The sequence below is a fragment of the Podarcis pityusensis genome (genome assembly GCF_964106645.2).
Source record: "Podarcis pityusensis genome assembly, chromosome: 4".
In the NCBI taxonomy this organism is placed as follows: domain Eukaryota; kingdom Metazoa; phylum Chordata; class Lepidosauria; order Squamata; family Lacertidae; genus Podarcis; species Podarcis pityusensis.
Genome location: NC_138027.1, coordinates 62595876 through 62623376, shown reverse-complemented (window position 1 = coordinate 62623376; position 27501 = coordinate 62595876). Strand labels below are relative to the sequence as shown.

The 27501-nt window shown below is 40.9% G+C and overlaps 1 protein-coding gene across 4 annotated transcripts in view; it reads left to right on the top strand.

The window, feature by feature from the left end:
- Positions 1-27501, top strand: part of IL1RAPL1 (interleukin 1 receptor accessory protein like 1) — a 658802-nt gene that overhangs the window by 314557 nt on the left and 316744 nt on the right. For all 4 annotated transcript variants that reach the window (XM_081003463.1, XM_081003461.1, XM_081003460.1 and 1 more), the window contains one exon: positions 10422-10701. In XM_081003463.1, coding sequence (XP_080859589.1) covers positions 10422-10701 — 280 coding nt within the window. The remainder of the gene's footprint in view (positions 1-10421; positions 10702-27501) is intronic.

The following is a 27501-nucleotide window of genomic DNA, read 5'->3' as shown; positions in this document are numbered from 1 at the left end:
CTGAATGAAAGCTGTCACATATTCAACTTGATTTTAGCTACTCGGTACAGTAGATTTAAATATAAATCTAATAAGAATGTCATTGTCATGGGCTGGTTAGGTGCAGATTAATAGTGGGAGGAACCAGAGTTGATCGTTCTATGTGTTGTAGCAAACAAACTCAAGGGGAGGGTCAGAATAGGGAAAGGAGGGGAGCTTCTGGCATGATGGTCATTGATGATGCAGCTGACATTCACTTCCTCGTCAAGTCTAAAGAGCCAATGTGTAGTAGCTATCCAAGCATAGATGTGGTACAGCCCTGAAGGACTGTGTTCAAAAATTTGGTTATGGATTTTTAATAGAATAGAAATTGTATTTATATGCCATGTTGAAGCAGCCAACACTTGTACTGTAATATGCAGATAGGATTGGTAGGTCACAGTTGTGATGAAATCTGAGAGATTCCCAGATTTAGAGCATTTAGATAGAAGCAGGAAAAGGCAATATATCATCTCCTAGATAAGTATGAACCAACATTTATTCCTTTAGCTATATTAATGTCAGTAGGAGAGTGGATTTGTACGACAACACAAAGAAGAAAATTATTACACCTGAAGAGAGGAGGTGAGGGAGAGGAATGTGGAGACAGTAACATTTGACACATTCTGTGAATGTGTCATAAAAAGCACCTTTTTGTGTATGTTTGATTTTTATGGCATGTATAAGGGTTGTTTAAGGGGTTGGTTTTTCCATCTCTTATACTACCAGTTTGTTTTCTTTCAAGGGTGGGGGAGACAGAGAGAGTGAATCAATTACCTGGAATTGCCAGCTATCAAATAAACCAGGTCTGGGAATTTTATAGGAGGCAAGGGAGTTTTGCATCTAATTTCTATAAATCTTGATGAGATTTGAGTACTGAACTCCATTAACCTCTTTTGAAAATCCAAGTCTGGTTTTCACATGCTCGGCTATAGCCAAAGTATATTTTTTTCCCTGTGCCTTAAAGTGTGTTTTGATTGAAACAGCCAATCTTATAATGTGTTTCCAGTAAAGATACAGCATTTATCATTAGCTTTGCCTATTGAGGTTACTTTACCAATTCACTGTATTTACCCCCATGGCATATAACTTCCGAGTCAACTATGCAAAATTACCTATAAGCACAAAACTGTTTCATGAGGATACATAGTGCAATGTGAATTGAAAGGGAAGGGAAGAAGCTGCACATATATTTTGAACCATGAGATCTGCAGACAGCTTATTCTGAAACTACATTTCACACCAAAGTCTATTGGAACCATCCTAGAGACTCTTGATTAAGCTGAAATATATGGATTTCTCTGATTTATTCCATCAACTTTTGCAGAGGAAGTGTTGAGCATTTCAGAGCCCTCACTTTGGGGAATCCTAGGCCTGCAGATGCATGTGACCTACAACTAGTTACCACGCAGCTTCTCCCTAGCTGATTCATCCCTTCCCCTCCTTGCTGCTCATATAACAGCTCTGTGTGCTACTTAGCTGTTCCCGGTGCCAATAGGGAAAGCCACACTGAAGTCTCAACAAGCCAGAATGGGGAATCTAAAGCTCTCTATCCCCCCACACTAAGATGGAGTGTGTATGAATGGTGAGGAGAAGATGACATGAGCGTGGAGTCCAGCAGCAACCAGGGCACCAAGTTGGAATCTAGTGAACAGGATTATATTAGACCCAAATCTAGTAGGTTGCAGCACACTGAACCAGATGCCATGACACGAGGGGCCATAGAATTGGAACCAGGACCTCATAGGCACCTTCTCCTGTTCTTGGATAATTGTGCTTCCCACACTACCTTGCCAGTCCAATGCAGAATTGCCTTTCTTCTGGCCACAGAATTAGCCCTTTAGAGATTCTAGTTCTTCAAAAGGGAGCAGAGCCTAGCAGAGGCAGACTGGAGACAGAGACTCCAAAAATCTCAGTTAATGCCCAACTTTTTCTGGGAGAAGTTGCTCTCTAGGAGCTCTCCGTGGTGCTGTGGGTTCCTCCCCAGAGTGCTCCAATACCAGGAATAGCCCAAGATATTTTGCTACCTGATGCGAACTAGAAAATTGTGTCCCCCTGTTGTTTGTTAAGGGTGTTAGGTGAGAATGTGGACAGGGAATATCGGGCTCAGGAATCAAATGCAGCCCTCCAGGCTGCTCTCTTGGGGCTCAAACCACACACACCCCCATCCTGATTAGCACTCTCCTTGAGTGTTTTTGACTGTTTGAAACATGTCTTTGGAATGAGAGAAAGTTCGGTGGCGGTAGAAGAAGAAGAAGAAGAGTTTGGATTTGATATCCCGCCTTTCACTCCCCTTCAGGAGTCTCAAAGCGGCTAACATTCTCCTTTCCCTTCCTCCCCCACAACAAACACTCTGTGAGGTGAGTGGGGCTGAGAGACTTCAAAGAAGTGTGACTGGCCCAAGGTCACCCAGCAGCTGCATGTGGAGGAGCGGAGACACGAACCCGGTTACCCAGATTACGTGACTACCGCTCTTAACCACTACACCACACTGGCTCATCTCACCCCCCCTTCCTTGCCTCCCCCAAAGCCTCCTCTTTCCATTCTGCAGCGCTCCCACACTTTTGCACCATGGCTTACTAGCTGGAGACTGAAGCTGCTCTCTTGCAAAACTTGAAGCTTGCCCCCCAGGAGATAGCTGCACACACAGTACTACAACCACTAGTTCCTTTTAATATGTACTACTGGCAAGCAAGAGGGACGCGGGTGGCACTGTGGGTAAAACCTCAGTGCCTAGGGCTTGCTGATCGTATGGTCGGCGGTTCGAATCCCCGCGGCGTGGTGAGCCCCCATCGTTCGGTCCCAGCTCCTGCCCACCTAGCAGTTCGAAAGCACCCTTAAGTGCAAGTAGATAAATAGGTACCGCTTTATAGCGGGAAGGTAAACGGCGTTTCCGTGTGCTGTGCTGGTGCCGGCTCGCCAGAGCAGCTTCGTCACGCTGGCCATGTGACCCGGAAGTGTCTTAGGACGGCGCCGGCTCACGGCCTCTTGAGCGAGATGAGCGCGCAACCCTAGAGTCGGACACTTTGCACTTCTTTGAATTTTGTTATGCAAAATTTGAGCTCAAAAATACTTTTAATATAAGGGAGAGTACAGTGGTACCTTGGGTTAAGAACTTAATTCGCTCTAGAGGTCCGTTCTTAACCTGAAACTGTTCTTAACCTGAAGCACCACTTTAGCTAATGGGGCCTCCCGCTGCCACTGCACCACTGTCGCGTGATTTCTGTTCTCATCCTGAAGCAAAGTTCTTAACCCGAGGTACTATTTCTGGGTTAGCGGAGTCTGTAACCTGAAGCTTCTGTAACCTGAAGCACCTGTAACCCAAGGTACCACTGTACACCTAAAATGTATATGTCAGAAAATATAGCATACAAAAATGCATTATATTAGAGATGATTGCAAAAATGTTTATATTTGGCAAAATTGCATGCAAAATTTAGCATTTTAGGACAAATTTACAATTTTCGTAAGGACCTTTTAATTAAAAAAAAAAACAGAATAAAACCACTGATGTGGAATGAATTTAAGACTGGGAAAATGAGAAATTGAGAGATGCCAGAATTGACAGGTTCATCCATTCGTAATGCAGCATCTCCACATATTATCTCCCTTGCCCCTCCCAAAATTTCTCTGCACGTCTGAAACAAATTCACAAATATTATTTACCTCATTTGCTATATTACAAATCATTGTGCTAAACTTATAAAAAGAAACAATTTGTAAAATATACAAAGATGCTTCTGAACATACTAGTTTTGTTGATAGCTGGCCATGGTACAGTAGGCGTGCTAGCTGGCAATTATGATATGAACGAAGGATTAAAAAGATCTTTATCTTAAATGCCTTCATGTTGTTTGTAAATACAGGCATGTAAAAATTCTCATATCTTCTATGGTTTTTATTACAGTCCTTTTTACATGTTGTTTGTACGGTTTCCCTTTCTGGACTTTTGGTTTGTTTTAGTTCTCTACTTAAATTGGTAAGATATAACAGGAATTTAGATTTCTTGAGCTGTATTGGAAACTCTGGGACTTGTATTACCTCACATAACGTAGAAATTGAATTGAAGCTCTGTTATTAAACCAGGTTGTAGCAACAGACCCAGGAGTTAGTGGCTCAATTTTCTACTTCTCTGAATCAAATTTTCCCTTGAATCAGTGTGTGCAATTTTGAGGATGGCGGCGAGGGCCCCCTCAGAATGGTTAAATATTTGGTTCGCTGGGTCTGATCAGCAGGTAAAGCCTGCAGGGAGCTTGTTTATCCAGCAGAACGATCTCATTATGAGGACAGTGATATACTGTGGTTTACTTCATCCGCAAAAGCTATTCAAGGAAACAACTGGGTAAATGATATTCATCTTATTCCCTACATTGTGCTATTATCAGGTGCAATAACTGTTTGCAGCTTAAAACAGAGATTAGGTACTTCAGCCACTTCATTGAAAGGATCTCTGAAGTTTCATTTTTTTTAATAATTCAAGTGTTTCCTCAATTATAAAAGTAAGAAGGAAGTATGATTGGTAGTAGGAAGGTGTGGTAATGGAAATTTAGACAGAGGGAAGTTTGAGCCTAGTGAATCTATCAGTTCATCATCACTGCAACAATTTATTCCACAGATGGGACTGAAGAAGGGGAAATGGTCAGATAAAAAGAAGTTGATAAGTGTAGTGAACAATATAGTAATAGGACAAATTGTTCTTTTTTACAATTTCTAGCCACCTGACTTGCAAGTTTACTGCTCATGTGTATTATTTGCTTTTTATTCTAAGTCATTAATGAAGATTTCGAACATGACCAGACATAGCAACCTCTACAACAAAATATAAATAGATCCTGTTTTTAGTTTTTTGCTAATCCATTCATTATTATCCTTTGAATGTTTATTCCCCCAACTACTGCTGCATCTGCATTTATCTGGAATAGCTTTTAGAAAAGTTTTTCTCAAGTATAGTTCATATGCATGGCTACATGTAACTCATATTAATAATACATTTTAGCCACCCATTTCTATATACAGTTCTCATGGTTTATAGTCTTCATAGGTACCACAGTGACCTTGATTATAATAAGTTTGGCAGGCAATTACAGATTTTTTTTATTCATTCAGTTCTGGGTGGGTAATAAGTTAAAACATAAATATGGTGAATTTACATAAATGAAAGTGGTAATGAGTAGCAAAATGCTGAAATAACCACCACTAGTAGCACCTGTCTCTGATCACTAGCCTAAATTTAAAAAAATAAAAATAAGAACACTTTTTTGAGAAATGTGTGTACTTTGGTGCATGTCTAGGGGATGACAGAAAAGGACTAGAAAGAACCAGATACAGGAACATGAGCAGTTGGCTGATAATCCATATTGTAGGCAAGCAATGAAGACTTGATAAAACATTACACTTGAAAAGTGATTGTCATTTGGAACCAAGCTTTAGCCTACAAGCTTTAGCTGTTGAAAAGGTTTCATTTCAACCCTGATACAGTGCTTCAGAAAACAGAGCAGTTTGGTTTAGATTAATCTAGAAGCTTCAATTTGGCTCAGGTTCAAATCCAAATCATTATTCAGTACAGTGGTACCTCTAGTTAAGTACTTAATTCGTTCCGGAGGTCCATTCTTAACCTGAAACTGTTCTTAACCTGAAGACCACTTTAGCTAATGAGGCCTCCTGCTGCCACCGTGCCGCTGGAGCACAATTTTTGTTCTTATCCTGAAGCAAAGTTCTTAACCTGAAGCACTATTTCTGGGTTAGCGGAGTCTGTAACCTAAAGTGTATGTAACCTGAGGTACCACTGTATATCCAAAACTTTCTGCCTTTCCTTTTGCTATTATTGGGGACATTTAAGCACAGCTATAACTCCCCACCCCCTTTTGACATAATTGGATAGATTTACAAGCACAGTTGTCCTCCAAGAGTGGTTAAGGTCAGCCAATTTTCACATGAAGAGTCTGGGATTTGTGTTCTTCCTCACCTTTCAAGTTTTTATTTTATTTTTAAAAGCAGAAGTGGGTGAAATTTGCGAGGTTGGCAGCTCCTTTTAAGGGGATAAATCCTGCAAAATTTTAGATAAATAACAACAGGGTTTTTCTTGCGGTGACAAAAATGATTTGACAAGAGTGGATGTCTAGGCATATGACACAGAAGTAGAAAGATTTGAACGTTCAGCATTTTTTCAGCAAGTACCACTAGCAGAATTAGTAAATAGCACCAAAAGCAAGAATAAGGTGATATATTACTGCAAAATCCCTCCCCCTAAAGCACTGTGATTGGAGAGCCCTCGCATATTAAAAATCAGGCCAAAGAGTTACCCCTTTGCCCTCTCTCTATCCTAGAGTATATATCTTATACTGAAAGCTTGGAGAGCCATGTTTCATATTTTTTTTGCAGACATACTGTACTGTTATTGCTTTTTAATGTCAGAATTCTGGTTTTTACTTCTTTGGAAGGATCTTTAGTTCCAAAATCCCAAATCATTCAGAAACAGCCTGATTTGGTTTCAGATATGGAATCTGCCCAAATCTGATGCACACCCCTATTGAGAATACTGAAGGATCTCCCAGAGATAAGCAGAGAGAATGGGATTTCAATTAAAAACACAGGAGAACAGATATAACTGTCTGCTGCTTTTTCAGCTTATTTTTGTGCAGGAATAACTTTCCCTGCTCTCTGCTTGCAACTCCAGATGAAAATTACATTGCCCAGGCAAGCGCATTATGTGACCCATGAGAGCAGCAAAATAACCAGACTGTACAATGGTGGTGGGATAAAATCAGGCCAATTCTTTATTGACAGCAGCAGGCAGGGCAAGCAAGTTTTCACTGGGTGACCCAGGTGCAGATTCTAGCCAGGCAGATACCCCAACCTAAGCTTGGGAGTGCTGTGGTCAATCCTCCCCTCAGACCCCTTATGGGGGCCTCCTATACTATGTTGATCCTGCCCAATGCCATTTCCGCCCTCAAGAAACAACTTCTTTGCCTAACAAAGGAAGGTCATAATTTCATTGATGGAAAGGCAAAATACCCTCAACCAAGTGCCAATCAGGTTGAAAGAAAAAAACCATTTCTGGTCCTGTTAACCAGCAACCCAAAATTGTTCAGTGAAGGCTCCAAGCTGAGGATGAACGGGAAGCTGTTCCAGGGGAAACTGTCTCATATAGGCTTTTCCCTCCTCTTTGCAAGGACTCATGGGACAGCTTTTTCCCCACAAGCCCATCACATGGACAAGATACTGGGCAAAACCACCAGGGAAAGGCATCCCACACTTTTGGGGCACAGAATGAGGCTTCTAAGGAGAAACTTAAATATAGACAAATAATGAAATGATAAAAAAAATGTTCAGCAAAATCTCTATCCTGTGTTTTTTCCCTTCAATCTTATATTCTTGGCAGAGATTCAGAATTTAGAACAGGTAAATGTTAGCTACATACGTCTACTACATTTGGTGTATGTAATGTATTTCCAGGTTCATAGTGGTAGAAAAAGACAGTGGTGCCTCTTGATCAGACAAGGTCTCAGGACTGACCTGGAATTATCAAGGACTGGCAGGATCCAATCATGGTTTGAAAATGTGGGGTAGCTGGGAAGCCTTCTTAGCGATTACATTTCTCTAGAAGTCACACATCTATCCCTCACTAGCTCAGCAGGATGAGTTTCGGTTTGTGTGCCTAAGATTATGGATTCAGTGTTTAACAGTAAGTGTAAGGTACTTTTGATGAGACTTTTGCTATTTCTCCAAACTTGGATTCCTGATACAGTATTGCTATTATGATGATAATAGTCTCTGTATTTTAGCTTTTGATATTCTGAATTTGTTGCAGTTGAAACAAGCCAACCATCATAAGATTTAAAAATATTTCGCATTTCCCAGGACTCATTTGAATACTCCTTTATAGTATGTATTTTTTGAAATTTAAAAGCATGGTGAACTCATTGAACAGATTGAAAGCAAAGTGGTTTCCAACATAATAAATATGCAGATGTGGATTTTAAGTGCCACAAATAAATGGATAATCATTGAGTGTTACAGCATGATATATTATCAGCTGAGCTAACTGAAGTCTAGCAATTCTGCATAGCCAAACTTCTGTTAACCACGAATGAAAATGGATAATGGATAATAAATTCTTCCATATTTCTGAACTATGTAATTGAGGACTTAGGGACTACCTGTATAAATAGGGGACAGACAATGTTCATGCTCCTTGTGCTTATGACACAAAATGTTTCCCCCCCATGTCTATGTATAATTTATGCAAGTGTTTCATCCAAAACACTTGTATGCAGCTGCAAAGTGGAATATGGAATGGGCTGGAAAATTGAGTTAATCATGAACTGTTATATGTGTTTTGAACCCGCCATCATATACACTTCATGAACAAAAGCCACATATAGATAGTTCTTTATGTATACAAGCTTCACTTTCCTAAGAACAGAGCTATCACAGCTGTTGTAGCCATCTAATTACCACTGTTCCCAAGACAAGCGTAGCCTCATGGGTCAATTTTTAGAGGTTGGCAGGGTTACCCACCTGTCAGCCACATGACACCATTATAATACCACATGATTGACAGGTGGGCAGCCCCACTGACTTCTCCAAATCCCTTGTGAAGGGACTTCCATTCGCTGGACAGCCAGCTGGCAGTCACACCCTTGGGGACCTGCAACAGCTTCTAAGCCTTCTTGCTGTTAATATAGCCCCTGTACTCCCATGTCAGCCTCCAGAGCCTCAAATAGGAGTGGGGAAACTGTCTTAAAACACTTGGCAAAAGTGTTATTTGCAGGCCCACCCCCTCTGCTTTTTAACATTGCTGATTAGTTGGTCTTCTTTTTAGCTGACTAACAGCCCTGCCTGCCTTGAATCTCCAGGGGCTAAAAAAAAGTCATGTTCTTTTGTCTCTTAAGCCTTCTGATGCATGGCCTGGGATAACCCATGCTGGTTTCCTGTTAACTGAAGATATTTGTACATTACTCAAGATAGTGAATACTCCCCCCCCCTTCTTTTAAAACTCCTCTCTTTTTCTCCCTTTTTCTCATACTGACTTAAATAAAGCTTTTCTTGTAACTTGGACTCTGGAGTTGTTTAAGGTTTTACCTAGCTGTGGGATCATGTCTATCATACTGTCTAGCATTCAGCAATGATCTAAGGAGGCGATGGTTAACCCTTTTATGGCCTGAAGCCTACGTTCAACTTTGGCCAACCCCCTGGGAGCCACATACAAGTGGTTCGATTGGCCAAAATTGGATGTGGCCATTCCACGCACTCTTACTCACACAGGTGCACAGTCCATGCAGATCAGCTAAGGAGGAAGTTATTGTCCTCTATCCAGTCATCAAATGGTCAAATGTTGGGTTCCACTCACTTCAGGACTGTATCTATTTTTTCCTCTTTGCCACTACCAAAATCAGAAGGATCTTGCAGGGAGCTTGGCTTGTGGGGGAGGCAGTAGAGATCTGACCTCCAAATTTAGAGTTAGGTCTGCCTCAAGCTTTCAAGGAGAGAAACTAAGAATTGCATATTCAGCTCTGGCTGGCTGCAAGCAAGACAGGAGTCTAGAATATTGTCCTCCCCTTTCATATCATCATAAATAAGTAGATTAAATGGAAAGCGGTGCTCCTCAAAGTAAATAACCTGTTCTATTTCACAGGATCAGATTAGATTAGATAGTTTTAGCAGTTATAATCTTTATAAGTGTGTGTGTGTGTGCGCGCGCGCACACACACACACACACACACACACTCACTCACATAATCACTTGGATGATTTTGTTTAACTCCTAGTAATTTTAAATACAGAAAAGTCAGATACTTCCAGTAAATTTGCTGTTGAATACCCAGTCATAATGACCTGAATAATTTATCTTGACATTTTGTTCTGCTGTGCAATTAGGCTTAATATTAATACCTCACCTCCCCCTAACTTAGGATCTAACCTAAACTTTCCAGTTTGCAGCCATTAACTTGCCACATTTTTAAAAAGATGGGATAATTCCCTTCTTTCGTTTCTGTTATTAACTTGAAGATATTTGATTAATGCTGTTCAGTGATTATGACACCCTCTGGGCTAGATGGACTCTGTTGCACATATTTCAATCAAATATTTTGTGATAATTCAGCCTAAGGATATAGTGAAGAGAAAGGATAATTTCTTACTTATCACTTAAATTATCCAGTAGGTTGATGAGATTTGCTGATTGTCCCACACTGTGGAAAATATGGCACCAATAGGGAAAGCAATTTTTGTGGTCAGTCTTGGCTGCATATTCAGTGAAACCAATCTAAAGTATTTTGCTTTGAATCAATAACTCTGGCATGACAATTTCAAAGAAGTACGATTACAAATTAAGTAGGAACTGTGCTGTATATTCAGCAGTATACCACATAATTGTCTTTTCTTCTTCTTTTCTCTTTTAGCGGATGGATGTACTGACTGGTCAGTGGATTACAAGAAGTATCAAGTCTTAGTGGGAGAACCTGTTCGTATAAAGTGTGCATTGTTTTATGGATATATAAGAGCTAATTACACCCTAGCACAAAGTGCTGGACTCAGTTTAATGTGGTACAAAAGCTCTGGACCTGGAGATTTTGAGGAGCCTATAGCTTTTGATGGAACTAGAATGAGTAAAGAGGAAGATGCCATTTGGTTTCGTCCAACAGTGCCCCAAGACAGTGGGCTTTATGCATGTGTCATAAGGTATGTGGTTTACATTTTTCAACAAGTCGCAAAAGAAAGCTATATAAACATTTCTTTGTCTTTACAGCACCTGATGAATCTTATATTATCATTGAACCATGATCTTTACCTCTTCAGTATATTTACATTTATTTGCTTTATAATAGAAAATAATTTTATTAATATATGTAGACCTTGGATGAGTTTGCTTCAAATATACCATCTTTGACATGTCATTATTTGGGATAGACATAAAAGTCCTATCTATGACTTTGCTGTTCCCCGAGAGAGAAAATATTGCTTATTGCTATACCAGCTGCACTGGCTCCTGGTGGAGTACAGGATCAGGTTTAAGGTGCTGGTTTTAACCTTTAAAGCTCTATACGGCCTAGGACCCTCGTACCTACGGGACCGCCTCTCCTGGTATGCCCCACAGAGAAACTTACGGTCTTCAAATAAAAACATCTTGAAGGTCCCAGGCCACAGAGAAGTTAGGCTGGCCTCAACTAGAGCCAGGGCTTTTTCGGCTGTGGCTCCGATCTGGTGGAACACTGTCACAAGAGACCAGGGCCCTGCGGGACTTGACATCTTTCTGCAGGGCCTGCAAGACAGAGCTGTTCCACCAGGCCTTTGGCCAGGGCACAGCCTGACTCCCTCCCTCGGCAATCTTCGCGGAGCTCTGGCCCAATGGTTGCCAGTGGCTTGAATTAATTAATTTTATAATGAATGATTTTAGAGTGTTGTTTATGCTGTACTTTTGTACTGTTTTATTGTTGTTAGCCGCCCTGAGCCCGGCTTCGACTGGGGAGGGCGGGATATAAATAAATTTTTTTATTTTTTTTTTTATTATTATTATTATTATCATCATCATTATTGGAAGTGTTAAGATTAGCTAGGGATGGAAGAGAAATTCAATTCAGTATGTGTTCAAAGCCAAATTTATCAAATTCACACTTTCTGAAACTATATGCAAACATAAACACACCTATCCATATTTTGCAATGCATTTCTGAAACCATGTATTAGGTGAAAGCTGTGCATAATAATTAAGATATTAGTGAAAATAACATACAAAAATGCACTACATTGGATAAATTTCAAAAATGTGTGCATTAGTCAAAATTGCATATACCAATGTGTTTATTAGGGAGGGAAATCGCACTAAAATGCTGGTGGATTTTTTATAAAGCAAATTGCAAAAAATGTGAAAAACTGAATGGAGAATTAGAAAAATGAAAGACCGAGGGAACTGAAATTAACAGATCCTTGCATTCCCCAAGACAAGGAAATCCAGTCTGCCCTCCTCCCCTGGATTTTTGTTGTTATTTCAAATCTGCAGAGTTTTCTACAATGATGGAAATATGAATTACTAGAATATATATAGGAATGATTGCTGAAGGAAGAGCTGGTTGAACAAAAACAGTTTCTTTAACTTGCACCATTTTGTAGCTATCTTTCAGTTGCATTCTGCAATAGGACTGAGATTATCTCAGCGCCTTCTTAAATGATGCATACATGGACACAAGCAGCTCCCATACAGCGCATCATTTCTCACAGTTCTTGCTTTTGAAATGCATATTCTGCTTTTCCACTTCTTTCTGCATCGCTAAAGTGATTCATACTGAGATATATTTTCCTGCCCATGGAGAAAACAGAAACCATCTGGGCTCCAACTCAGATTTTGAAAATTACCAGAGAATATAGAATTAAATTTAGAGATAGGTTAAATGATGCACATAAAAAATGCAGGAAAAGCCTTGCAGAGAAAATGCACAGTTTATTGCTAAATGGGTTGTAACATTTTGCTTATTGCCCTTTGCAGAAAGACTGTAAAAGCTCTGATAGCTCTTCATTGACACATATCTGTAGATATGACTCAGTTACCTGCATACTGCAAGATCCATAATAAATTACACTCCTGAAAGTGTGACTGGGAAGAAAGTACACCTGTTATAAAGATTGTCTGACTTCATAACCAGGAGTGAGAAAACCCAGAAGTGGACCATGCAGTCTTTGTCATCTTTAGTCCTTGATACTTATTGAAATGATTGCAATAGCTTCCTATTTTCTACAAATTTCCATCTAGTCTTACCTCATTATGCACTCCATTCTCAACAATAAGTATTTTTCCTTGTTATTATTATATCCACTTTCAGAAAGGAAGTACAACACATGAAGAGGCTGTAAAGGTCAATAATTGCTTAGACTCAAGGACATGTCTTAATGGTGTCCTACAGTAAAAGAACCATATTTACAGCGAATTTATACAGTTTATCTGTCAATTCACAATTTGTTCCCTCTGCTGAAAGTGCTGTACAATTTTGACCATTTATTTAAACAATCTATAGTCATTATAGATAAATGCTGAGCTTTTTAATTCTCCACTGTGAACCATAAAAAGCATCATGCTTCTTTACCTGGTTGTGAACTGCCATGTTATTGATTGTTGGATTTCAAAACATAATTAAGAATATTAGCATGATATGTGACCTATATTTATTAGTAATAGAGATGAATATACTGACCTGTGGGCTTCTCAAAAAGCTTAAGCCGTCTGTGTTTTCTAAGAGTCTGGACTCTTTAAATGTTAGCAAATGGTTATTGCATAAGCTATTGTGGATTGCAATTTATCAAAAGCATTAAAGTGTTGTCCTGAGTTACAGGTATATATCATGGTTGTGGGGTTATTGTAATGAGTGATGTCAGAGGAAATAAAATGCAGGAAAAATGCAGGACACTGATAATTTCATAATTTTCCATGATAATCCATAAAACAGCTGTTGATAACAAATGCATCCTCACATAGGTAAGGCAATATCACATAGATTGATAGATGATAGATAGATAGATGATAGATAGATACTCTGTTCTGGCTCTTCCCTATGTCTGTATCTCTGCTGTGTGCCCTGCTGTTGCTGGTGAGTAGCTGTTTTAGTTAGGAGAGAAACTGTCTATAAACAAGTGCTGGCCTACCACCCAAGGCCCATGGAAAGTGTCTTTGTCCAGTATTGGTTACAGATAATTGATGATACATTTGAGCAGTTTCAGCTGAGAACTATAAATGACATGTTCTATCATTCTTCTAGGGTTGTTCTAGTAGATTATTCCGGAATACAGTCAGGGTTTGTTTGTTTTTAATTGTTTTTCCACTCCCACTTCATTGGGTGAATATTGTAGTTTGAAGAATGCCTGTTTGGAATTCTTAAGTTGTGAATAGATCCATTATATCAATGGATTTTGTGGTGTGTTCTGGCTGGAAGCTCGAAACATTTATGGATGTGTACAGTCCGGAAGCAGTTGGTGGGGCGCTGCTGCTTACTTGCTCTCTCATCATAGTAATCACTCTGGCGTACTGGGAGGGGCGAGTCAGCAACATGATTGGCACAGTGTGAACACACTGGCACAGCCAATTCAGTGCTGCTGATCATATGTTTGCACTACACCAGCCTCAATGCCCATCATTCTCCTGGTTTCCCATATAGGATGATGCTTATATGTCCAACACAGGATGAGATAACACAGTAGAATTTAGGTCCCATTTATTTTCTCCTACCTTTTCAGCCATCCTTGTTTACCTGGTATGCTGCATACTTGTGGAATCATTTGGCTCTTGTTGAGGGAAACAAATGAAAGGACCAGAGTCAAAACAGGCAGGGAAAGATTTGGCTTATGAACCTGCCACTTAAGTGAGAAATGTAAAGATACAGGATCAATCTCCAAGTTGTAACCTGGCAATCTGTGTCAAAATGCCTTCAGATAAAGCTGTATTTGTGGTAGCATTAACCCCCATTCTCTCATATGAGTGGAGATATGAATGCCATTCCATGTGTGTAATAAAAAGACAGAATTCTAATAAAAGAAGACAGTATTAGTACAATCCCAACCTTCTTTGTTGTAAATGCTGTAAAAAGCATTCTACCGGACAACAGATCTGGGATTTACCATGGGGAATGAATACTAACATTCGGCAGCCAGGAAACAGCATTACCACAGCTGTAACTTTTTCTTATAACCCTAAGAGCATTGACATTGAGGAGATTGCTAGGGGTTCACATTAAATATAAAGCCCATTTACTTTTATGAGCCTTTTCACTGTGTGGGATAAACTGGTTTTCATTTACAGAAATTTGTCTGCATCACTAGATTGGTCAGTGAAAAAATTGAAGGAGACCATTACTGAATGTAAAGACTTGCATTAGACACACTGATGCATTTAACTATTGTTTGACTAAGGTATTGTATAATGAATGTATTTTTATAGGAATTCTGCTTAGACAACTTTTATGCTTTTAGAGTGGCTCTAGCATGGTATTAGGTTTCAAATTCAAACTTTTTCCTGTTCAGTCTCGATTTAATGACTCATCAGTCTTCAGATTCTAAGGGAGAATATAGTTTACTGTAGCCTGCTACAACTCCCCATAAAATGATTATGCTTAATAGATACTCATGGTTGATGTAGGGCTTCTTTGAATGTATAGGAGCATATAGGAGTTTTATTATAACATGTGTTATAAAAACCATTCAGTTTATATTCAAGCCTGCAGTTTTTTCATATGTAGCCTAAGCTAATTACAACAGCATTCTATGCCAAGCAGGTAGGACAACCACTTTGCTGACAATCATTTGGAGCGCTCTTATACCTGGCTAAAAAAACCAAGTATTTAGGATTATATCAATATAGGGATGTAAAAAATGCCTTTGGGTAATGGGTATTGCCAAATCTTGTTTATTTTTATGCTGATTCATAACCTCTCTAAATCATATATTGTAGCCTTAGTTGTGGATACAGATGCATCAGTTTGTTTTCCTCATGTACCAATATGATTTTCTGGGTCAGTATGTAATATTCTTGGTCACACAACAGTGAGCTAGTTCAAGAGTAACATAAGAGAATATAAAAGGAAGCTGGCTGAGACAGATCAAAAGCACCATCAAGTCCAGCATCCTTCTTTCACAGTGACTAATCAGTTGTTTAGGAAACCCACAAGCAAAACATAAGTCCCGTAGCATTCTGTCACTCATATTCCCCAGCAACTGAGGCATATCCACTCTGATACCAGGTGGTAGTACATATCATGAGTAGAAGCCATTGATACCCTTAGCTGTCCTGAATTTGTCTAATTCCTACTTAAAGCCAAGTTGGTGGCCATTGCTGCATCTTGTGGGAGTGAAATGCTGTGTGAAGAAGTGCATCCATTTGGTCTGTCCTAAATTTCCCAACATTTAGTTTCTTCTTTTTTCGAAACTAAAAAGCTAGTAGTAAGAGCTGTTCAGCAATGGAGCAGACTCCCTCAGAGGGTGGCGGACTTTTCTTTCCTTGGTGGTTTTTAAGCAGAGGTTGGATGTCCATCTGTCATGGATGCTTTAGTTGAGATTCCTTCATTGCAGGTGGTTGGAAGAGATGACCGTTCCAACTGTACAATTCTGTGATTCTATGAATCAGACGTCACAGAAATGTGTTATTGAGTTACTTGTCTGAACTTAATAACTACTAAAACGTAATGTTCAACAGTTCTTCCTTCAGATGTCTCATTAAAATTTATTGTGAATCATTCTTCCCACTTTGAAAATGAGTGTGAAGTTCAAACCGGAAATGTAAAAGTTGTCCAAAACTTAATATCAGTTTTTATTCTTATGTCTCATGCTCCAGTGACATATTATATGACATTGTGCTTTATATCTTTCCTGTCGTTTTTTAGAATTGTGTGGTGTTTAAACTTAGGTCTAAATATATAACATACAATGGTGTCAGTAATATGCTGACTAATGTTCATTCTACTATCTCAGATATCAAGGAGATGATACAATGCAGAGGTCAGTTCTAGGTAGCTTTTTAAGGGGTGGGAGCAGACCAGAGTGAAGACATTGCTCTGAGGGGGTCTTGGAGCCTGATGTGATGGGCTGCAACTGGGTAACCGACCATTGTTGCACATCTTTCAGGTCCTCTTTAAAATGGATTCAGCTTTTGATCTGAAACTGAAACTTGAATATGTGTATCAGATTTCGTTTTGATATTTCAGTGGTCAGTGGAGCTATCACACTTTAGCAAGATAAAATAACAAATCTACAAGCAAACAAAATGCTAAATTTTTGTTAACCCATAGGTCTTACATTATTCTGCCAAATATACAACAGACATTAAGCTTCTAAGAAAGCATCTTCAAGGCAACTTTAGAGATGCAGCCTAATGAACTGTGACTATTATAATCAACACTTTCTTGCTTAGATTCAAAATTAGGCCTTCTGTTCTGCATCTCAAAAATGTTCAACTTCAGATTTTGTATGCTGTTTTAAAAAACAAACTATAAACAGGGTGGCAGAGATATGATGGAAGTCATACATTTCCCAGCCAGTTTTTATCAAACTCATAGGACTTGGATATATTTGAGTCTGTATCCCCCCCCCCCCTTATGCTTAACCAAGCATGAATGTGAAATTTTAAAGGATCACTTAACTGAATGCATGCTCCTGGGCAAGAATGCCTCTGGAGTAGAGAAGAACTTTAAAGGGTGAAGAAGACTGTAGCTGTCTAGTTAAACAACACTTGTTTTATGAACATCCTTGTCTCATTGAATATTGCTTTACAGTTGTGCTATTTCTACAGAGGAATTTATAAGTCGGGGTCTTAAGGCAAGCCACTGCCTTCATTTTCATTTATATCAAAATGGTGTTTAAGGACCATCAGCAAGGTAAGTCCCAAATGAGCAGGAAAGCACTGTTGTCATGACAAAGTGGCAGGAACAGCAAGAAGACTTTTAGCAAGGAGTGGGAAGGTGGGTCATGCGTAGAAAGGTTTAAAGTGAGTGATGGGTTATGTGACTGGCTTTCGTCAGTGTTTCTGAGCTTTGGTGTCTTTTCCCGTTAGAATTATTTAAAAATGCAGGGTCTTTCTGGGTTTTATTTTTCTTGGGAAAGCTTAAAAAAAAACCAAGCCCAAGGAAGCTACCAATAGCCCACCCACCCTTCATCTGAATTTATCCTTGTGAAGAGGTGGGGTAGTGACAGGAAGAGCTGCCTACCTTGTAGGCATCATCTTTAAGGTCTCAGTGTTCATTCTTCATTGATTGACATCTGTATGTGTCCATGTGTGTATCCTTCCTCCCAAAGGAGCCCAGGGAAGCAAACATCAGTGTGTTAAAACAATAGAATAACAACAAAAATAAAACATGTTTTCATCATTTTAAAACTATATAAAACCATCCAAAATATTTAAAACATCTAAAAGCATTTTAAAGCGATCACATATCCTCACATTTATTAATTTCAAGGTTGCAATGGCTGGTGTCTGTCGGCCATCAAAGGCCTGGATAAACAGGAATGTTTTGAACTTTCTCCTGGTGGTCAGTATTGAGCACAACAGGCACACCTCACCAGGGAGGGTGTTTCACAGAGGGAGAACCACCACCAAGAGGTTGGTGTAGTTTCTTATGCCTCTTCGCTCAATTAATATACTTGAACTACTCTGCCTATACACACAGATCTTCCTGACCATGCTTAGAAGTTTCCTTTCCTGCTAGTGAACATGGGTTGTAGTTGTGAGTCGAGGCCCCACTCCCCGCTTTGTGATGAAATAAGACACATGGACACAAGTCATTTAGGTTAATGGGCTAAAAAAAGGCCACAACTTTATTGGTTACAGAATGTGAGTAGTATTGGCTTAGGCACTGGTTCAGAATAGACTATACTTGACTCCTGCCTGCTCTGCAGGGAGTCACACAAGGGTTAACAACCTGTAGGAGGAGCTTGTTGATGCAAATCAACTGGAAGCTTTCCTCTAGAGTCACCGGAGGGTTGTGCCATGGCCCTAGCCACCACCTGGGCATCGGACAGGAACCACGACCACCAGATTCCTTTAACGGAATACCCTTCAAGGGGAGGGGTAGGTGATGGCCACAACCTCCCCTCCAACACACAACAATGTTTTCAAGCCACTGAAGTCCCTGCAGAAAGGAAGCCGCTGCATTCACAGGAAGAAAGCCCTTTGAAACCCTCCGAATGTCAGCTGTTCGAAGAGTGGGGAGGCTGCGAGCGGGGAGAGCAGACAGGCACAGGCGTTGGCCGGTTGGCACCCACAGGATGGAGCAGGAAGGAAGGTTCAAAGGGTGCTGAAAGAAAAAACTCTGAACCAAGAAGTGCCTCGTGCACAGGTGATCTGAGCGAGATCTGTGCATGCAGGAAACAAACAGACTGAGCCACAGTCCCACACTCATTTAAAAGTAGCCAACCACGCATACCCCCAGACAGCTTTACTGGCTGGCTGTGGGCATGGCACAGGTCAGGGACTCTTTGTGACGCAGTGGGCCATCCATGCCCACTGTGAAGCATGGGAAGCAAGACCTGCTCACAACCCCTCCCCTTGGGGAAGAGGAGAGGCTTTCCAATGCTGTCTAACTGAGGCAGAGTGAAAACTACAAGCCCCATGTAGGCCAGCTGGAAACAATCTTTCTGACCACCCATGTCTTATGGATAAGCCCTCCAAGATACCTCTTTCCTCTGGACTATCCTCCCCACCCTGCCCTGCCCCGCTGCCCGTCACCCCCAACCTCACAAGAGGAAATCTGCTTGGTAATGATGTAAAACGGCAGGCTGGGAACACTGACTACCTTACTGAACTTTACTGGACTTGGATGAGTCAGCTTGGATATAGCATTGGTTCCTAAATCATTCAGATACTTGGAGGAAATCAGTGTCACACAATGTTGATAATTCCATCAGGGCAAGCATTTCAGCTTGGCAGACTGATCAGTGCCCCTCTTCTTCCCCAGCACACTGTTCTGGGAGTTGTTCCAAGCCCCCAGGGCCCATTTGGGGGGCTTGGGGAACAGGATGAGGAGTGGGTGAAAGCTGATTTGCACAAGCGGACATCTTTGTGTAGGCTTCTGCTCTTGGAACTTATTAGCTGAATCCCACCCATTATCCTCTTTTATGATGTTTGCCCCCCCCTTTCCCCATAAAATATGTTGTTGTGAGTCTATACATACTAACCCGGGGGGGGGGGGGCAAGCAGGCAAGCACCCTTTTTCTTGAGGGGAAATCATCGTGTGAACCTGGACTATGCCCCTCAGATAGTATGTTCGGTTTCCTTCATGTCACACTACATTATACAGTGTTTTGCAGCTGCTGCTCCTCCATCACTCAATATGTATTTATGAATTGGTGTAGAAAAATAGCTTCAATAAAAGAAAACATAGCATTATAAGCTAGGGAATTCCTGTGATCAGAACACAAACATCTTTGCATGCGTCAAGAAGACTAATACCCATTTAGATATCAAACTCTTGGTGGCAATTTGTTTTAAGCAAAAATACAACAGTGTGAAGTGACTGTGACCATTAACTGAAGACGTCTCCGCATTTTCTTAATTTCTAAACCCCCTTGCTGTCTGACTATATTTTTAATACCTCTGCATTTAGAAAAGTGAGATTAACACCTTTGTTGTTGAAAGAAGAGAAAAGTAAAATAATCCTACAATTTAGAAGTACAAAAGGTTATTGTAGCTTCTACTTTGCTAATTGCAGGAATTGATTCTAAGTGAGTCATATGAAACTATTTTAAATAGGCAATTAGCAGCTTCCTTTTAAAACTACCCATCTGTTCCAAGAGGTAGAAAAAAATAAAAGTAAGAAAAAAGCACGGTATCTTAAAACAGCATTACTTATTGCCATTGCAGAAACTGCTGTGATTTTAGAAAGTTTTGTTTTTAAATAACATGTACTTTTTTGTTCAAAAGAAAAGTTGCCTCCTCAGGCCTGGGTGAACACATGTCTTCAAGCGGCAACATACGGTAGGTGAAACAGTGAGAGAGCCACTTCTTCCATACTTCAGCCATACCTCTGAGGGGAATTTCACAAACAGGGGACCTTCACAGAGAAGGCCTTATCTCTTATAGCCAGTGCTGCTTCACTCACAGGCAAGAAGAGCTTCCCCTGAAGATTTTAATATCTGGGTCAGTTGGACTGCTTTAGTCAATAAAGTTTTTTCAATAATAACTATGTTAGCACCTACCTTATGGAATGCTCCCCTACCCATTGAGATCAGGCAGTCACCAACCATGGGCGGCGTAGGTAACCTGTTGAAGGTACAGCTGTTTACCACCCCCGTCCCTATACACCTGCCTACCTTCGGGCTTCCATCTCACTCCTCCACTGGTCCAGCAGGTCTCAAATGTCTACCATCATATCTAGTTTGCATTGCCACCCCTCATGAGCCATGCAAACTGCAGCATGATGACAGCATTTCCTGTTTATTATTTGTGTGTCGAGGTCCCCAAGCCATCCCCTAAATAAATCACAATTCACATAGAATTTTTGTTTAAGGTTTTTGGCATAATTTTGGCCATAACTTTATTAAAATACATAAGTGTGAGTGGTTGCTTAGGCATTGGTTCCAACTATCTGTCCCCGTCCAGGGACAGAACTGACTTCAGGATTCCAGCAAAAGCCAGTAAAGGCAAACAATATTGGGGAGAAAATGGAGCTGAGCCCCAGGCCCTCACCTCTCCCCGCATGCTCCCAGGGGCTTGCGCGGCTCAAGCCCCAGACCAGGGAGTCAGACAAAAGCATGGCGAGCCCCTGGATTCCTTTAATGGAATTCCCTTGCAGCAGCAGCATTGGAAGGGCAGGCACTGCCAACCACATTCCCTCCACCAATCAACAATTAACCAATGCCTAACCGCAACCTTACAAGTTGTGACGATTTGCTACACAGTAGGCAAAAGCCAAATGGCACCAGCCAATCTGCCAATGGACAAAATTCCTACCAAGCCCCTGCCCCAAAAGCAGACTACCCCACGACAGGCATAGCAATGTCAAACACAACAGCCCTAAATTAGGGAAGGTGGGTGGGTGATCCGAAGCACGCAGCAAAAGAGACTGAAAAAAGCAGTGTGCCAAGAATATCTAACCTTCGGGCCAGCCTTCTAAATGGTAACATTAAAATCTCCCCACAACCCAAATTGGCCCAATCACAGTCATGGCCATCCAAATGGTCCCGCCCAGTAACCAAGAGGGGGTGTCCTGTTAGACCCCGCAACACGTGCTCTCCATGAAGGAGAACACGCTGTATAAGACTTTAATGTGGACATGGAACAGACTGGACTCAAGAATGAACACAGGAGAAAGGGATGCAGACCAGAAATACTTGTTCATGTCTAGCGCGAAATTTTTTAATGTTTCGAGCTGAATTCAACTAATGGGTCCTCATAGCGTAAGCCAGCACAAGGTATTTTGCTAGAACAATAGATCTTTTCACCCCCTCTGCTCCCCCTGTGTGTCTCCCAGTTGGCTCTGGGTATCAAGGGAAATCCCAGAACAATGCACAGGGGAAGGAGAGGGGAGATCACTCCATCTGGCAAGCTACAATGCTTAAACTGATGAAATGATCTCCTTACTGCTACACTGAATTCCTAACATACTTTTTAAACTTATTATAGATTTTTATTGGGATATTTTATTTTTCTGAATACCAGGTAGAGAATTTATTTTATGATGCATCTTATGAATAAGATAAATAAATCCCCCATATTTGCTAATATCTATTTTCTGCCACCATGCACTGACAGCTTCTCTAAAACTTCCCTGGAAAGAAAAAAGCTTGTAATACAGCACTTTTTATTCTTATTGTCTCAACTGACCTTTAATTTTTTGGGGAAAAAAAAACATTTTAGAGGCTATTTGCCCCCATCCTCCACTTTTTAGGTTGTGGTAGTTACAATGTCATAAGGAAGTTCATTTGAAGGATCTCTTAAAATATGTACATTTTAGGGCAGGCTTCCTCAAACTCAGCCCTCCAGATGTTTTGAGACTATGATTCCCATCATCCCTGACCACTGGTCCTGCTAGCTAGGGATCATGGGAGTTGTAGGCCAAAAACATCTGGAGGGCTGAGTTTGAGGAAGCCTGTTTTAGGGGAAAGGCAGCTTATCCAGGAGTCTAAAAATATCAATATGGCTTCCTAGCCCAAGCCTCTGTTGGTCCTCACAACCAGTTCCCCACCCTCTTGCTACATTTAGAGAACTTCATGAAAGAGCTCTGGGTTTTTTCTAGATTGTGATGTAGTATAGTGGAAACACAAGAAAAAGCTGGAGCTTCTGCTGCTGCTGTTTTAACCTGCCCCAAACTATTATGGAAGTAACAAGACTCTGCCTCTTTCCCAACCCCTCTGGCAAGCACACAGAGCTTCGGAAAAAGGGGAGTTTGGGCTAGTACAGTGTGTTAAGAACGGTGGGAGAAATGCCTGCTATTTCGTTTGTTCTTCAAACAAATTTCTCTTGGCGGAGCAGGGGGGACTCACCTTCTTTCCAAGCCCTCTAGATGCAGTCACCAAAAAATATTTTCTGACTTGTGTGAAGCTTTGGAGAAGGACAGAAACAGCAAGAGAAATGGCTGGTTCTTTTTCTGTACCAAAGCTTGCTGCAAGATGCTTCTCTTTCCAGCTGTCCATGTTTCAAGGGGGAAACACAGCATTTTTTTCTGATCTGAAGGAAGCTTTGAAGAAGATAGGAAAAAGGAGCTTTTGTGCTCCAAAGCCCCCTATAGGTAAGGAGAAGATGTTGCCTAGAGGGTTGGCTAGAGAGGCGGGTTCATTTCTCTCTCTGGAAGCTTTGGAGAAGGCAAGAAACAGCTGGAGTTTCTCCCACTCTTTCTGTCCCTTCTCCAAAGCTTCATGCAAATGAGAGAGCAGAAGCAGCAGGAGAAATGCCTGCTGTTTCTTTTCTAGGTGCTGCACAAGCGGCAGCCTCTCATATGCTCCCTTGAGTCCTTTCCACCGGGGACAAGGGACAAGGGACAAGTGTCTCTGGTAAGCACATGGGTGGAACTATTAATGCCTCAGTTTATGGTTACACAAACGCACACACAAACAAACAAACACCAAACACAGCTACCTGTAAATGTTTGGGAATGTAGAGACAGGGCTTGGTCCTCAGGAAAAAGTCCTCTCAGGCAAATGAGGAAAGTGAAACCAGGCTTAAATGAGTTGAAATAAATTACATGCAGATAATATAATCATCTGAGATTCAGCAAGTTTTTCTCTCAATAACTCTCCTTTTCATTCCCCAGCGATGCATGCAACAATGGGCTTAGATTTTCATAAGCTCTTAGAAATCATTAACTATACATCATGAAGAATGTTAAAACCAGTTATCAATTGAATTTATCATTTTATAATACATAATTTTATTTCATTATGCACACTAGTTCATACAAACTCCAATCTACCCATAACACGTTTTAGGATTAGCGTTTTGAAGCTAAATTTCTTATCAAAGAAAGCAGCAAATGAGATTTGTCTGACTGTTGATCTGACTTTGGAAGGTATATTATTTTGTCATTTCATCTGCAGACAATGGTCTCAGTACAGAGTCATACGCCTATTGAAGTGGAACTTAACTTTGTTCTAACATTGTCAAATCACTAAACTATATTTTATGTATTGGGATCAATGTTTACTGGTACGTTTGATGTTTCCAGTTGACTCAACTCATAAATTTAGAATATTATTGAGGAAACAGGTTCAGTCTTAATCATATTATTTCAAGGCATTCTGGTTTATTTCTACCAATGTATTAAAGGCTTTGAAAAACTAAAATGATTTCCCGCTGCATGCTAAATAGGAAATATTGTGTCTGACCCAAATAAAAGTTAAAATGTCTGCAAAATTCCCATGACAACAGTGACAAATATTTTTGAATTAAAGCCCTGCTAGGTTCACTTGGAATCAGGACTTCAGTGTTTATTGTGAGTCACACAAATATAAATATAAACCATGATTCAATATTATGGGTATTTGTAAATTTTGAACAAAGATTCAAGGTAAGGGATTCAAGCTGTGGATTTCTTCTCTATGTATTTGAATATTCAGTTTTGGCAGAGACCAGAATTCCAGAAAGTAAAAGAGGGTATCCCAGGTACAGTCCAATTGTATGCCATCATCAATGGCCTATTCATCAAGTGCATATCAGAAAGGGAGGCATAATTATGCCCCTATGTCTTAGACCCTTAGACCTATGTATTGTGCAGAGCTCAGAATTTTTACTAGCAAGAAAATCTATGTCTTATAAATGGCTAAAGCCATTTTGTGTAAGTCTTTCTCCAAACATGACGAAACATGGGTGAGGTTACACTGCTATGCCTACCACGTAATGGTGGCATGGTGGCAGCAAACAAAGCTTACTTGTTTGCCAACATTGTGTCCTCAAGCGGCTTCTGGCAGAATTTTCCTGAGTGGTAAATGGGCTTTTGTCATCTGGCCAAGAAAGCACTGCTCTCTCACACTTGGAAGCCTGCTGAAACAACTTTGCAATGCAGTTTAGGACAAAGTCATGCAGATTCATACAGAGTTGGATGCCACAGTTAGAATAAGTGTGATGGAGTTGTCTAGAGCACTGGCTTCTCTATCTAGATCAATTTTGATTATTGCTACCTGAGGAATTTTTTTTAAGGAAGTGTGGCTGACCACCTGGCTCCTTGACACTTGTCCAAATTGGCTTCTTAGAGCTAACCATGGTGTGTGTTTGTGTGACAAAGTGGGTCCAGGGAATGATTAATGCTTCACTAGACGAGGGGAAAGTACCATCTGCCTTAGAGGAGGTGATGGTGCTGCTGTGTGTGACCCTGCTTTAAGGGCCTCTCTGCACTCAGATATGTTAAACAACTATTGTCCAGTGTCAAATTTCCCCTTATTGAGAAAGGTGCTTGAGAAAGTTCTGGCAGTTCAGCTTTAGGTATACTTGGAGGAAACTGATTACTTGAATCCATTCCAGTCTGGCTTCAGGCCTGGTCATGGCACTGAAACTGCCTAGGTCACCCTGACCAAGATAGGGAGATAATGGGTGTGTGACCCTGCTCATTCACATTGTTTTCTTGGTGGTTTTTGATACTGTTGTCCACAGGGTCTTTCTGCAGCATCTCAGATAAGTGTGAATGGTTGGTACCATACTTCAGTGGTTCTGCTCCTACCTTCAGGGCAGTTTCCAGAAGCTAGTTACAGGAGCCATGGGAGTTGTCCTTTGGTGTCCTGAAAGATTCAACCTCCACCTCAAATGCTAAATAACATCTATATGAAACCACTGGAAGCTGTCATTAGGAGATTTGAAATGAGGTGTCACCAATATGTCGATGACACCTAGCTCTGTTTCTTTGTTCCATCTGGGTCAATAACTTGAAGCTGATTCATGAAACGGCAGAGGTGTTATATGTCCCATAGCTTAGGGGTGCTTCTAATGTCAACCTTGTCACTGGAGGCTTAGGTGGCCTTGGTGACTAGATGTGCTTTTTTCCAGCTCCGACTGGTTTCCTAGTTGTATCCCCTTTTGTGCAGAGATGACATGGCCACAGAACTCTGTGCTCTGATAACTTCCAGATTGTATTATCATGGGCTGCCCTTAAAAATTACTTGAAAACCTCAACAGGTCCAAAATTCAGTGACCAGATAACTGGCCTGGCTTTCCTTCAGAACTCATGTAACTCTTCTTTTAAAACAGCTGCACTAGTGGCCATTTCATTTCTGGGCCTAATTTAAAGTGCTCATGCTAACGTTTAAAGCCCAAAACAACTCTGGCTCCAAATGTCTGAAAGTCTGCTTCCTTCACTTGGGTGGACTGGGAGAGATGCCCTCTTGGTAGGTCTGCCAACCTCAGAAACCTGGAGTGGTGTTGGCCTGAGAGAGGACATTCTCTGTGGTTGTGGAATTCCCGGCCCACAAAGGTGATCTGGTATCTTCACTATACAGTTTTTGCCAAGTACTGAAGATATACCTCTTTGCCCTGGCCTTTGAGAGCTGAGATGTATATTTTTAGGATCCATCCTATTTTGTGATTGGCAGTTGTTTTTAATTGTTTTTAATATTGTATTTTAAATAGTTGTAATCCTTCCAGTGAAGGGTGTATAATAAGATACAGCAGTAGCAACAACAACAATGCCAGGTGGGACCAGCCCTTTGAATGGGTTTGGCTTATTCAATAGATAAGCTGGAAATAAGATGTAAAAGGTGATGAGAAAGATGGGAATGTTCTGAAAAGATTGATATTGGAGTACAGGTGGCTTTGCATAAATGGAGAAGATGATTTTAACAGCAGTTATCTTTGTAAGATGAAGCAGGAGAGTAAGAGAAAGATTCCTGATGTATGGTGCCTGATGTGATGGTATCGAAATAACCTCTTGGCAATTCACAGAAAATGTGAAAATGATAATAATTTGGAGCTGCTCGAGCAATCAATAGTATATATCAGAGAACAGGAGTCAACTTTCAAAGATTAGAATGCGACAATATGCGTGCATGCACACCCACCCACCCACGCACACACACACACACCCTGTACAGTAGTTTCTTGTATTGTTCATTACTGAAATAGATGTTTTAATGGTGGCACATGATGATTTGCAGCATATTTTCAACTAATATTAACCAAGTGATACATCTAAAATGGGACGCGGGTGGCGCTGTGGGTTTAAACCACAGAGCCTAGGGCTTGCCGATCAGAAGGTCAGCGGTTCGAATCCCTGTGACGGGGTGAGCTCCTGTTGTTCGGTCCCTGCTCCTGCCAACCTAGCAGTTCGAAAGCATGTCAAAGTGCAAGTAGATAAATAGGTACCGCTCCAGCGGGAAGGTAAACGGCTCTGGTTCGCCAGAAGCGGCTTAGTAATGCTGGCCACATGACCCGGAAGCTGTACGCCGGCTCCCTCGGCCAATAAAGCGAGATGAGCGCCGCAACCCCAGAGTCGGTCACGACTGGACCTAATGGTCAGGGGTCCCTTTACCTTTACCTTTACATCTATAATAAAACTAGGCATTGGATAATTGAATTAAAGCCTTAAAACCTAC